The sequence below is a fragment of the Eurosta solidaginis genome, chromosome 2 (genome assembly GCF_040869045.1).
Source record: "Eurosta solidaginis isolate ZX-2024a chromosome 2, ASM4086904v1, whole genome shotgun sequence".
Lineage (NCBI taxonomy): Eukaryota > Metazoa > Arthropoda > Insecta > Diptera > Tephritidae > Eurosta > Eurosta solidaginis.
Genome location: NC_090320.1, coordinates 276937286 through 276950782, shown reverse-complemented (window position 1 = coordinate 276950782; position 13497 = coordinate 276937286). Strand labels below are relative to the sequence as shown.

General features: G+C 38.3%; 1 protein-coding gene across 3 annotated transcripts in view; it reads left to right on the top strand.

Moving 5' to 3' along the window:
• LOC137242805 (inactive pancreatic lipase-related protein 1-like) overlaps positions 1–13497 on the top strand; it is a 48959-nt gene that overhangs the window by 9423 nt on the left and 26039 nt on the right. For all 3 annotated transcript variants that reach the window (XM_067770063.1, XM_067770061.1, XM_067770062.1), the window contains exons 2-5: positions 9553–9643; positions 9696–10084; positions 10168–10362; positions 10422–10593. In XM_067770063.1, the coding sequence (XP_067626164.1) occupies positions 9588–9643; positions 9696–10084; positions 10168–10362; positions 10422–10593 (812 nt within the window). In that variant the 5' untranslated portion in view covers positions 9553–9587. The remainder of the gene's footprint in view (positions 1–9552; positions 9644–9695; positions 10085–10167; positions 10363–10421; positions 10594–13497) is intronic.

The window sequence follows — 13497 nt, the reverse complement described above, 5'->3', positions numbered from 1 at the left end:
TAAAGACATAAAATATGTAAAAACCTCTTCTGGAGATATTGCTGGAATATTAATTGCGTTAAGTGAGTTAAGTTGATACGGGTATTCACTAGACAAAGAAATTAATTCAGTGGAATAGTTAGATTTGAAAAATTGTGCAAAGAAGTTAGCAATGTCTTGATCAGCGCTAGAGAAATCATCACGGTATTTCATACCAGAAGGGAACCCTTTACCCCCTAGGTTTAGAGTTTACGAAATCATAGAAAGCTTTCAAGTTATTTTCTTTTTCATCGCACAGATATAGGTATTGTAACACTTTTTATTTAATTCAAAATATTTATGACCCAATATATAGTACTTCAAGTAGTCGGAGTGTGAACCCGTCATCTAGTACAGCTTGAAGGAACGCGATTTTTTGTTTTTTAAAGATTTCAGTTCTTTGGTGTACCATATTTGGACTAGCTCAGTGGAAACACATTTACGCTTAGCTACATGTCTTTCCAGAATAGCGTGAATGGTGGCATTGAAGTCAGAAATGTTTTTGTCAATATCTGCACCGTATTAGAGCCAAACTCATGTATGTAGATAAAATATGGTTGAGTTTATTAAAATTAGCCTTCGCGAATTCGAATCTAAAATCAGCAGTCTTTCGCGGTGTTTTGCTGTTTCCACAGCTTAAATAGCATTTGCAACTAGCCAGATATTTTAGAACTCATAGGAGGAAAAAAGCAAGTGGTTTGGGCCAGAAATGCCCCTTCAGCTATGTGCTTTCCGGCACTCCAATGTAACCTCATATAACTACGAAGTTTAGGAGGAGTATTTTATTAAAACGTTAAGATGCTACATTACAAAACCAGTTTTAAAATAGTTCAGTTAAGTTTGTCCGAAGTCTCTTCAACAAAAACCCCAATGCCTCTTGCAATGACAAATTTCGAATCATCAGTAATGCTTGTGGAATATGTGAGGCCAGGCTCAGTATTGAGATTGAGTTAAAGTTACGTTTGCAGGTGCGGGTACCATTATGTGTATTGTAAGCGAATATGATAACGGTGAATGATACGATTACGGTAACAATTGCGATTTCGACAACTGCTAGGGTTTCATTGAACTATGTTGTATGTTTACGACCACGGTAACGATTAAGGTTACTGTCCACCATTACAACTACGATTATTACTAAGATTGCAATAACGGTTAAATCAACAGGTGCACGAAAAGCAGAGATCAGAACACCAACCGATGAATGGACGCAGTTATAGGAAACAATACGGAGACTAAAAGATAGTTTTTTGTTACACTTAAGCACGTCTTCAGTATATTTTATAGCTCAGATTGCTGTAGACAACTTAGTTTTATAACAGTCAACAAAAATTATAAGTAAGTTGGTGCTTGAGCATCAAACAATCTATCAGGCAATCGACCCATTTAAAAGAGGCAGCAGATTTACAGTTATGTCATATGTTATTACGGTTGAGCTTCTGTTACGCTATGCTACTTTTACAATTATGTTTGGATTGTGGTTATGATACAGGCACAGCTGTGGTAAGGTACGTGTATTTATATTATGGTAGTACGGTCACAGCGATTGCCATCCATTCCCAAGTTAAAATAGCAAAGCATAAAGTTGAGACACAAAAAATAATGCCATTGTTGATTGCAGCGATATATAACATAGCCTATATTAGCCATATTATATTATATAGCAGTACATAGCATTACGTATAACATAACTTAACAGAACATAAAAAAATTACGTAACATAACATAAAACATTACAAAAGAAAGCAAAGCAACGTAATATATAAAAGCATATATTTGCAGAGCTTAACAGATAATCACGCAAGTAGCGTTAAATGTAATGTTAGGTTATTTTAAAATTAATTGAATCAAGTTAGGCCTGCCTCCAGGACGGCAAGGTATTCTTTTAGTTTATTGAAATAATATGTGATAATAATGATAAAATAATTATTGTTAAGCCTTGAGCTCGATTCAAACCCGCGATCTTACAAATCAGTCGGCCGATATAACAACAAAAATTTGTTAATAATGTGTCTAAAATATATGATTTCAAACCCTCATAACAGGATAACTCAGAGTAAATAACTTAACTTGCCGTTCTGCACGTGGGGCTTAGTTTAAATGAGTAGTTACTTTGAAAAAAGGGCATCACGAGAAACATTTTTTTATTATAAATAAGACCGAACAGTCCCATCAGCTACCCTTGTTTTGTGTTAACTGCCACAAATTGGGACCACCAAGTGAGATGAAGTCTTCCTCCACCTGCCTCTCCCAATTCATCATTTTACCTTCCTCGATACTCGCCGTCTGCATCACTCAGAACAGGACTATACATATTCCGGAAACTTTTCTCTCGAACACTCCAATAGCCATTTCATCTTTTCTCGACCTTCACCGATCGACTACCAGTTCTTCATCTTAGCGTCCTTTTTTATTCATGAAGAACTTTGTTTTTATTACATATGTTCAAGAGTACGGACGTGTTTATTTTTCGCTCCGCGTTTTTTGTACTATTTCTGCTATTATGGCAATTAATAAGAATAATTATAATAAGTGCACTGTTGACCTGACATAGTGACTCTTGTCCCAATTTTATTACTATTAACATTTTATTCAAATGAATAAACAATTTTATTATCAATAAAATAAATTATTCAAAATGCCCTGCGAATATGGATAAAGGGTTGATCGCAATAAACCGAAAGTGTTGTGTGCAAAGTGCAATGACCTTTTTCATTTGCAATGCGTTAACATGTCGTCTGATGATCTTGATTATCTCATCTCTTCAAAGAAACCATCCATTCGTTTGTAAATTGTGTTCGGTTGCGCGTCGTGCATCGATACGTACTCCTCCACCAAGTGCTCCACCCATTTTCTCTAATAATGCTGAGAGCATTGGCGAGCTGTGTGAAAATATCCAACAACTATCTCTGCTCGATGTTGCTAATGACATTGATGCTTTACGTTCGGAAAATGCTAGTATACTTACTAGAGTGAACTCTCTATTAGCCGAAGTTTGCTCTTTGCGCTCATTAATTGTCGATAAAAATAATATAATCTCCTCATTAACTACCGAAATTAAAGACATGCATACTGTTGTTGCTTCCTATGCTAGGGAACGCGAATCAACTCGCAAAGAAAAACAAAAAGTTAAACAGTCAACTTCTAACAAGACGCCTTTTCGAGATGTCCCCATTAAGGTGGACCAGGGGTGATTCTATAATGTGTTTGTACGATATGGGTATCAAATGAAAGCTGTTAATGAGTATTTTGAAAAGGAGTGATCCTTAGTTCCATAGGTGGACGCCGTTTCGAGATATCGCCATAAAGGTGGACCAGGGGTGTCTCTAGAATGTGTTTGTACGATATGGGAATCAAATGAAAGGTGTTACTGAGCATTTTAAGAGGGAGTGGGCATTAGGTCTATAGGTGGACGCCTTTTCGAGATATCGCCATTAGGGTGGGCCAGGGGTGACTCTAGAATGTTTGTACGGTATGGGTATCAAACGAAAGGTGTTACTGAGCATTTTAAGAGGGAGTGGGCATGAGGTCTATAGGTGGACGCCTTTTCGAGATATCGTCATTAGGGTGGGCCAGGGGTGACTCTAGAATGTGTTTGTACGATATGTGCATCAAACGAAAGGTGTTACTGAGCATTTTAAGAGGGAGTGGGCATTAGGTCTATAGGTGGACGCCCTTTCGAGATATCGCCATTAGGGTGGGCCAGGGGTGACTCTAGAATGTTTGTACGATATGGGTATCAAACGAAAGGTGTTACTGAGCATTTTAAGAGGGAGTGGGCATTAGGTCTATAGGTGGACGCCTTTTCGAGATATCGCCATTAGGGTGGGTCAGGGGTGACTCTAGAATGTGTTTGTACGATATGGGTATCAAATGAAAGGTGGTAAGGAGTATTTTAAAAGGGAGTAATCCTTAGTTCTATAGGTGGACGCCTTTTCGAAATATCGCCATTAGGGTGGGCCAGGTGTGACTCTAGAATGTTTGTACGATATGGGTATCAAACGAAAGCTGTTACTGAGCATTTTAAGAGGGAGTGGGCATTAGGTCTATAGGTGGACGCCTTTTCGAGATATCGCCATTAGGGTGGGCCAGGGGTGACTCTAGAATGTTTGTACGATATGGGAATCAAACGAAAGGTGTTACTGAGCATTTTATGAGGGAGTGGACACTAGGTCTATAGGTGGACGCCTTTTCGAGATATCGCCATTAGGGTGGGCCAGGGGTGACTCTAGAATGTTTGTACGATATGGGTATCAAACGAAAGGTGTTACTGAGCATTTTAAGAGGGAGGGGGCATTAGGTCTATAGGTGGACGCCTTTTCGAGATATCGCCATTAGGGTGGGACAGCGGTGACTCTGGTATGTTTTTGTACGATATGGATATCAAATTAAAGGTATTAATGAGGGTTTTAAAAGCGAGTGGCCCTTAGATGTATATGTGAAGGCGTTCTCGCGATATCGACCAAAATGTGGACCAGGTGATCCAGAAAATCATCTGTCGGGTACTGCTAATTTATTTATATATGCAATACCACTAACAGTATTCCTGCCAAGATTCCAAGGGCTGTTGATTTCGCCTTGTAGAACTTTTTCATTTTCTTCTACTTAATATGGTAGGTGTCACACCCATTTTACAAAGTTTTTTCCAAAGTTATATTTTGCGTCAATAAACCAATCCAGTTACCATGTTTCATCACTTTTTTCGTATTTGGTATAGAATTATGGCATTTTTTTCATTTTTCGTAATTTTCGATATCGATAAAGTGGGCGTGGTTATGGTCAGATTTCGCCCATTTTTTATACCAAGAAAAAGTGAGCTCAGGTAAGTACGTGGGCTAAGTTTAGTAAAGATATATCGGATTTTGCTCAAGTTATTGTGTTAATGGCCGAGCGGAAGGACAGACGGTGGACTGTGTATAAAAACTGGGCGTGGCTTCCACCGATTTCGCCCATTTTCACAGAGAACAGTTACCGTCATAGAATCTATGCTCCTACCAAATTTGAGAAGGATTGGTAAATTTTTGTTCGACTTATGGCAATAACAGTATTCTAGACAAACTTAATGAAAATGGGCGGAGCCACGCCCATTTTGAAATTTTCTTTTATTTTTGTATTTTGTTGCATCATATCATTACTGGAGTTGAATTTTGACTTAATTTACTTATATACAGTAAAGATATTAAATTTTATGTTAAAATTTGAATTTAAAAAATTTTATTTTTAAAAAGTGGGCGTGTTCTTCTTCCAATTTTGCTAATTTTTATTTAGCACATATAGAGTAATAGGAGTAACGTTCCTGCCAAATTTCATCATGATATCTTCAACGACTGCCAAATTACAGCTTGCAAAACTTTTAAATTACCTTCTTGTAAAAGTGGGCGGTGCCACGCCCATTGTCCAAAATCTTACTAATTTTCTATTCTGCGTCATAACGTCAACCCATCTACCAAGTTTCGTCGCTTTATCTGTCTTTTGTAATGAGTTATCGCACTTTTTCGGTTTTTCGAAATTTTCGATATCGAAAAAGTGGGCGTGGTTATAGTCCGATATCGCTCATTTTAAATAGCGATCTGAGATGAGTGCTCAGGAACCTACATACCAAATTTCATTAAGATACCTCAAAATTTACTCAAGTTATCGTGTTAACGGACGGACGGACGGACGGACGGACGGACGGACGGACGGACATGGCTCAATCAAATTTTTTTTCGATCCTGATTATTTTGATATATGGAAGTCTATATCTATCTCGATTCCTTTATATATGTACAACCAACCGTTATCCAATCAAACTTAATATACTCTGTGAGCTCTGCTCAACTGAGTATAAAAACAATATGAGTGGCTTGGCTGCAAAAGCAAAAAACAGCAACAACGACTCTGCTGCAAAAGCTAAATAAAGCGCGAGTATAGAAAAGCCAGAATCTGATACAGAAACAAAGCCGTCAGAACCTATGATAGAACAAAGATTAACGAAAATTCGATAATCTTTGGATAGAAGCTGAATCTCTAACTCCAATCAATGATGTCGCTGCTAAGGAGAAACCTGTTCTCATTGCCAACAACAATGTTACACTATATGTTGAACCAGCTAATACGTATGTTAATGATAGCATTGTTATTATTGATACAACTGACATACAAAGTGATGAGCCTACTGATGCAAAGTGGGTGGAAGTTATAAAGAAAAAGAAAGCAGGTAAAAATTGAAGCACTGAGAAGGATAAATCTGACATAAATACCGCCGCATCTCCGTCTTCCTCTGCGTCAGCTGTTAATGGCACTAATGCTGAAGTTACCATTGCGAATGTCAACAACATCAGAAGGTAGATGATGCAATGAAGAATAATGATGATAAACAAATGCGCATTATTGGTTCAAATGTAAGCACTGAGCTTAGGGTTGCTAAGACTAAGTGGCTTCATATTGCGTCGTTTTTGCCATCCGTTACAGAGGACAATATTATTGAATACGTCTCTAAGTATTCTGGAATACGAAGAGAGTTGCTTTCTTGTCACGGGCTTATCAGGAAAGGTACTGCCGTTGAATCATTAAAGCGAATTACATTCAAACTTGGTGTTAGCGATTCGTGGTTTGATAAGATGTTCAACCCTGAGCTTTGGCCTGCCGGTGTGACGGTTTGCCCTTTTCGGTTTGGCCGAAAAAGGTTCAAACCGAAGACATAGTCGCTAGTTCTTACTTAGAAATTAGTAGATATATTAAATAAAGCCACCGGTCTTGAGAGGGGTGGTGGTGTTTTAATTGCTTTTAGAGCAGATCTACGTAGTAAACTGATTATTAATGATTTGATAGATGGTGGCGTTGAACAAATCTGTGTAAGCGTTAAGTTTAATGACAATAAAACAATAATAATCGTTTTGTCTTATATTCCGCCAAGTAGTGAAATTGCTGTCTATCGAAAACATTTAGATAATGTAAATAGTGTCGTAAGTACTGCTAATCCGTCTGATGAGATTATATATCTAGGCGACTTTAACTTAAGTAATATCTCCTGGTCAAGTGGATGTAATAATATACCCACAAATATCAGGTCCGATATCGATGTGCTTGTTGTTAGCACTTTGTTCTCATATGGCTTAAAACAATACAATGCTCAACCAAACAGTAATGGTAGGTTCCCTGATCTCGTTTTTGGATCTGATGATTTAAGAATATCTTGCCTGGAGTGTCTATCTCCAATCTTGGAAAACAGTTTACATCACAATGCTTTGGTTGCACATTTCGAGTTTTATAGCTTTGATAAAAACCCAGCTGCAAATATTTCAGAATATAATTATTTAAAGGCTGAAGCTCCAGCGATAAACGAGTTTCTCCTCGACGCTGATTGGTCCTTCTTGGACTCCGCTAATGGGCCTGAGGCTTCTTATGAATTCTTAAAGCAAAGGCTTGCATTAGCAGTCTCGAATTTTGTTCCGCGAAAACGGAAAATTCTGAACAACAGGCCACCCTGGTTCAATACTAAACTTAATAATATTAAAAATAAAAAAGTAAGGCCTTTAAGAAATATAAAAGAGCAGGAGTGAATCTGATCGTCTTACCTTTGTCAGGCTTAAATCGACTTTTAACTGTCTCAATAAGTTCTTGTTTAGACAATATATTAATAATCTGGAATCAAAACTGAAGACGAATCCATCTAGTTTCTGGTCGGTGATTAATTCCAAGAGGCAGACTAACGGACTTCCGACGTGCATGGAGTATGACGGTGTATCGTCCAGTAAAAGGGTAGATATTTGTAACTTATTTGCCAAATTATTTCAGAAGATATACTCAGATCCTACCTCTTTACCTAGTCCGACATTCTACTCTGGTTCTCCGCGTCAAATTTCTTCTTTTGATATTACAGCCGAAGATGTATTTCTGTCAGTTTCAAAATTGAATAATAGTCCGAAATCAGATAGCGAGGGATTTTCCCCGTTATTCTTCAAGCTATGTTCAAATACAATTTCTGAACCCCTGGTAATTCTTTCCAAGGATGCTTGAACCACGGGATATTTTTAGACTCTTGGAAGTTATGCTCCATAAATCCGGTATTCAAATCTGGTGACCGCAATGATATTCGCAACTACAGACCTATTGTTAAGCAGAGAAGTCTGGCAAAACTATTCGATAGTATCCTTCATAACAAATTGTTTGACTACATAGTCAAGGCTATTGTTGAGTGTCAGCATGGGTTTTTTCCTGGCAGGTCTACTTCTACCAATCTGGCTTTAGTCACTAGCCAAATTGTAGATGCCTTTGAGTACCATACGCAACTAGATGTCATTTATACTGACTTCTCGAAAGAATTTGACAAGGTCGACCACTCTATACTATTGCACAAACTGGGGATGTACGGAGTGACCGGAAGTTTGCTGAAGTTCTTCTCAAGTTTCTTATCGAATAGAAAGCTTTTTGTGTCAATCGGAGGCAACAACTCTACTGCGCTTATTAACGCTTGGTCTGGATTCCCACAGGGAACCCACTGTGGCCCTCTGTTGTTCTTAATTTTTATTAATGATCTGCCTCAAAAATTCAAATTTGCTAAATGTTTAATGTTTGCAGACGACTTCGAACTCTTTCTAACCGTACGGGATACTTCTGACTGCATTAACTTGATATGATCTCGATTCTTTTAATGAATGGTGTTCAAGTAATAACCTACTTTTAAATACTAACAAATGTTGCGTGGTTTCCTATTCAAAAAGGGTTACTACCACCTTTTTCAACTACAAATTAAATGCTGGATCTTTAAACCGTTGTCGAGAGATAAAATATCTGGGTGTAATTTTCGACAACCAACTCTCTTTTTCTGGTCACATCGACTTTATTATTTCCAAATCTCTTGCAATGGTTAGGTTTATTAGACATAATTCCAGTGACTTCAAGGATCCGATGACTTTGAAGGCACTTTTTACGGCATTGGTAAAAAGTCGTCTGGAATATTGCTCGATTATATGGAGTCCATTCTATGAAGGGAGCTCACATAAAATTTAGAGAGTTCAAAGAATTTTCACCAAAATTGCTTTGCGAATGCTTCACTGGCCCGATGGCCTTCATCATATATCGGCAGGCGTAAATTGCTCGGACTCCAGGCTTTGTATGACCGTAGAACTTGTATCTCACTCATGCTTGCCTATAACGTTACCAACGGTAATATAAACTGCTCTGATTTATCTAATTTATTCGTTTCATACATTCCACCACGTGATCTAAGGCACACCAGACTATTTGTTGAAGCAATTAATCGAACGAATTACGTGCTGAATGAACCCATATCCAAGGCTTTACACCTAGCAAATCGATATAGTGGTCTTCTTAACTTTAATAATAGCATTTATAAATTTAAGTTTGAACTTTTCTCTATTTTTAACTAGTCTGTAAGGAAGTCTGTATATTTTAGACCGAAATAAATATAATATAATAATATAATATTATTTATATAGTCATGGTCCACTACCAAAACATTCAATCCAAGTCCACGTCGGTAACTTTGAAAATAAAACCTTACTTTTATTTATTCTTCCTCTATTATAGCTCTTCCCTCCATTTATGGCTTTCCGTTTGATTGTATGTTTGCAAACGATGAATGCCCCAATGAATATATAAAATTTTGGCTCTACACAAAGTGAGTAGGGAACTAAATTCCAAAATATAAAAAATTATAACTTACTTCTTAGCTCCACGCAGGAGCCAACATTACTGGATCCACTTAACCTCACAGCTGCTGCTTTTCATCCACGTTGGCCTCTTAAAATACTTATACATGGCTATCATGGCCACCAACATGACTCACCTAATTTTGAGGTGCGTCCAGTTTTGCTGCGTGAACGACAAGTGCATGTCATATCAGTGGATTACGGTAAATTAGTACGTTTTCCATGTTATTATCCATGGTCAGTGCAGAATGCGCGTGTGGTGGGACGTTGTCTGGCGCAGCTAATTGATAATTTAATAGAAACTGAAATCTACATTGATGATGATATACATTTGATTGGATTTAGTTTGGGTGGACAAGTAGCGGGATTAACGGCAAATTACGCTAAATACCCATTACGTCGCATAACAGGTGTGTAAAAAGTAACAAATAACGGTTTTAGTTTTTCGTTTTTCCAAATTTGTTTTTTTTTTTTAAACATCTCTTTGTTTTAGGTTTGGATCCCGCTGGTCCTGCATTTGCTAAACAAAATCGTACCGAAAAGTTGGATGACACGGATGCGGAATTTGTTGATGTCATTCATACTGACCCATTTTTCTATTCTACAATAGATCGTAGTGGTCATGCGGACTTCTATCCGAATTTGGACCAATTTTTTCAAGCCGGCTGTAACTATGTGGAAAATGGACGTAAGTTGCTCTTAAGTGCTTTTGTGTAAAATTTTAATATGGTACAAATATTTTGCAAGGTCTTCGTAACTGTAATCATTTTCGCGCTCCTCTCTATTATGCTGAATCCATAGTTAGTGAACGAGGCTTTTGGTCTTATCAATGTGGCGAATGGTTGGAGTTTATGAGAAATCAATGTCAAATATATGCAGATGTTCCTCACGAAGCGATGGGTTATTTTGTATCAAAAAAGTGAGTAGGTATTCGTGAAAACTTCAATTTAAAAATTTCATTTATCGTAACTATATTGTGCTCGATTACTTCGAAATTGATCGGAAATGCGAGTTGTTAGCGATTCGTTAGTTAAGGCGAAGTGGTTGGAGCAGTAGACACTTTTGTTTTAGCATGACCTTTTTTTTTTATTGGACGTTGGAGTTACGCACTACCATCAAGTGGCACATTGAAACCAAGCTACTCCTGTTCATCTGTCCAGGGGAAGGGGAGGCGATTAATCGCCACAGCTTCGTATGCGCATTTCTCTGCGCTCCCTTTTAGCATGCACCAATTTCGTCATAACTATAAAGGCCATCTTGCTCACAGCAGTTCAATAATCTATTTGTCCGCACATTTGGGAAACTATATTCCTAATGGAATGCTCCTATCCAAAGACTCTATGTACATAGAGTAATTCCCCGTGAAAACGAGGGCAGTAAAACATTACATATTGTGCGCTTTCCAATTCGCAGGGACAGTGTGGACAGAAAGGATCAGATCCTCCTCTACGCCACGCTTATGTAGATACTCCTTGAAGCCGCCCTGCCCGTATCTGTGTGAGGTGGTAATTTAGATCGCCGTGTTTTCGTGCGTACCATTCCGCAATATTCCGACCAAGCATGAAGGTCCAGCGCCCTTTTCTCAGTTCTTCCCACTATTCTTGTCACATAACTATTGTTCGTGACCTTGCGCTTTTCTTAGCATCTTCAGATAGTCGGCTGATTACAATGCCATACAGATCGGCCATTTCATTTGAGAGTAGATGTACTGGGATGTTCATGGATAAAATACTGGTCGCGTCATCGGACACCGTCCGATAAGCACATGCTATTCATATAGCAGTAATAACGTAGGCTGCTAGTATATCTTTTTGGTGGAACATTTTAGATCCGTGCCATACTGGTGCTGCATATGATATTATCGAGCTGGGTGTGTTGGATAAAAGCTGATGGCTTGCTTCGTCTGGACCGCCGATGTTGGCCATTATTCGCTTAAGGGTTCCCCCTAACTCTAGAAACCTTCTCCCCCACCGCCCTGAAGTGCTCCTTAAAAGTAAGTTTTGAGTGAATGTTTACTCCTATATTTTGGGCTAACTCATCCACCGTCCGCTCTCAGCTCACCAAAACTACTTCTGTCTTATTGCTAGCTATCTCCAGCCCCATGTTCGCCAGCCATTCCTTTATTCTTTATAATTCTTGGAGCAGATCTAGTTTCTTGGCCTCTGCTACTAAGACAATATCATCTGCATAGCCGACAATTTCCGTACCTCCAGAAGGTCGATTTGTAGCACACTATCATACATCGCATTCCATAGCGTTGGACCTAAAACAGATCCCTGGGGGACATCACCCGTGATGTTGTGCTTTCTTGGTCCCTCATCCGTATCAAAAAAGAGTACCCTGTCGCTTAAACAGCTAATAATTGGTCTGAGCAGGTAAGCAGGTGTGTCAAAGTTTCCTAGCGCTGTCATTATCTGCATCCAATTCGCGGTATATAATCATTTCTAATATCCAAAGTTATCAGTGCACAGAGCTTCTTTTTACTTTGGCCCCAGGTTATGGCTCCGCGGGCTATATTGACAACTGTTTGTATTGCATCTATCGTGGATCTCGATTTTTGAAATCCAAACTGACCATTTGAAAAGCCACCTGGGTTTTCCAGGGTCTGCTGCAGACGCTCACTAATAATACGTTCACAGTCCACTAATGTATAAATACAGCCCACAAAACCGTTTAGATTTTTGACTTCATTAGGCACTCAATAAAGCCATAGTAAGATAATTAAGAATTTGTATTTTGTATGGAACATTGGGTTTATTAATGGCCTTAATATAGAAAACTAGGCTAATTGTTTCATTAAACTTCTGAGTGAAATTGATGTAGAAATTAATGAATTTTACGAATATGGGAAGGATGAACATACGTTTAAGTCCCAACCAACTACCGTGTCATTAATTCTTGACACAGGATCTCGATTATGTCAGCCTACTTAACTTCGAGCAATGTTGCTGTCGAAAACTTGGAGCACTTCTCCCAACTCTGGTATTGTGGTTGTATAAAATAGATAAATTAGCAGTTTGCAAACGTACAATTAGTGTAACTTGTGTACTTTTCTGTGTTTACTCATTAAAAATACAAACATTATATCACATGGCTTTTCTCAATTCAATTACATAATAAAATAAAAAAAAAATAAATGTAAGGCGCGATAACCTCCGAAGCGATCTAAGGCCGAGCTTCTCTTCCAATTTGCGTCGTGCTCCTCTTGATTTTTCCCTACAAATTGACCGGACGGGACCTACATGTTTTATGCCGACTCCGAACAGCATAGTCAAGGCAGATGAGTTTTCAGAGAGAGCCTTTCATGGCAGAAATACACCCGGAGCGCTTGCCAAACACTGCCGAGGGGCGACCCCGCTTAGAAAAATTTTCTTCAAATTGAAAAACCTTATTTCTAAAATTTTGATGTTGCTTTGCCCGGGGTGTGAACCCAGGGCATACGGTGTGTTAGGCGGAGCACGCTACGATCACACCACGTTGGCTGCATAATAAAGCTATGCAAATATATAAACAAATCACAAAGAAATGAAACAGCCAAATATTTTCTTTGTGTCTATTTCCTGATATCTAGAAGTTTCTACTTGCTTTTTATTCACACAGTCCACTAATGTAAAAATAACGACCAAAAAACGTCAAGATTTTTAATTCCATTAGGCACTCAGTAAAGCCGTAATGAGATAATTAAGAATTTGTATTTTGTATGGAACGTTGGGTTTAGTAAGGGAGTTAATGTAGAAAACTTGGGTAATTGTTTCATTAACTTTCTGTGTGAAATTGTTATAGAAATTAAAGAACTTTACGAATATGGCAAGGATGAACAGAC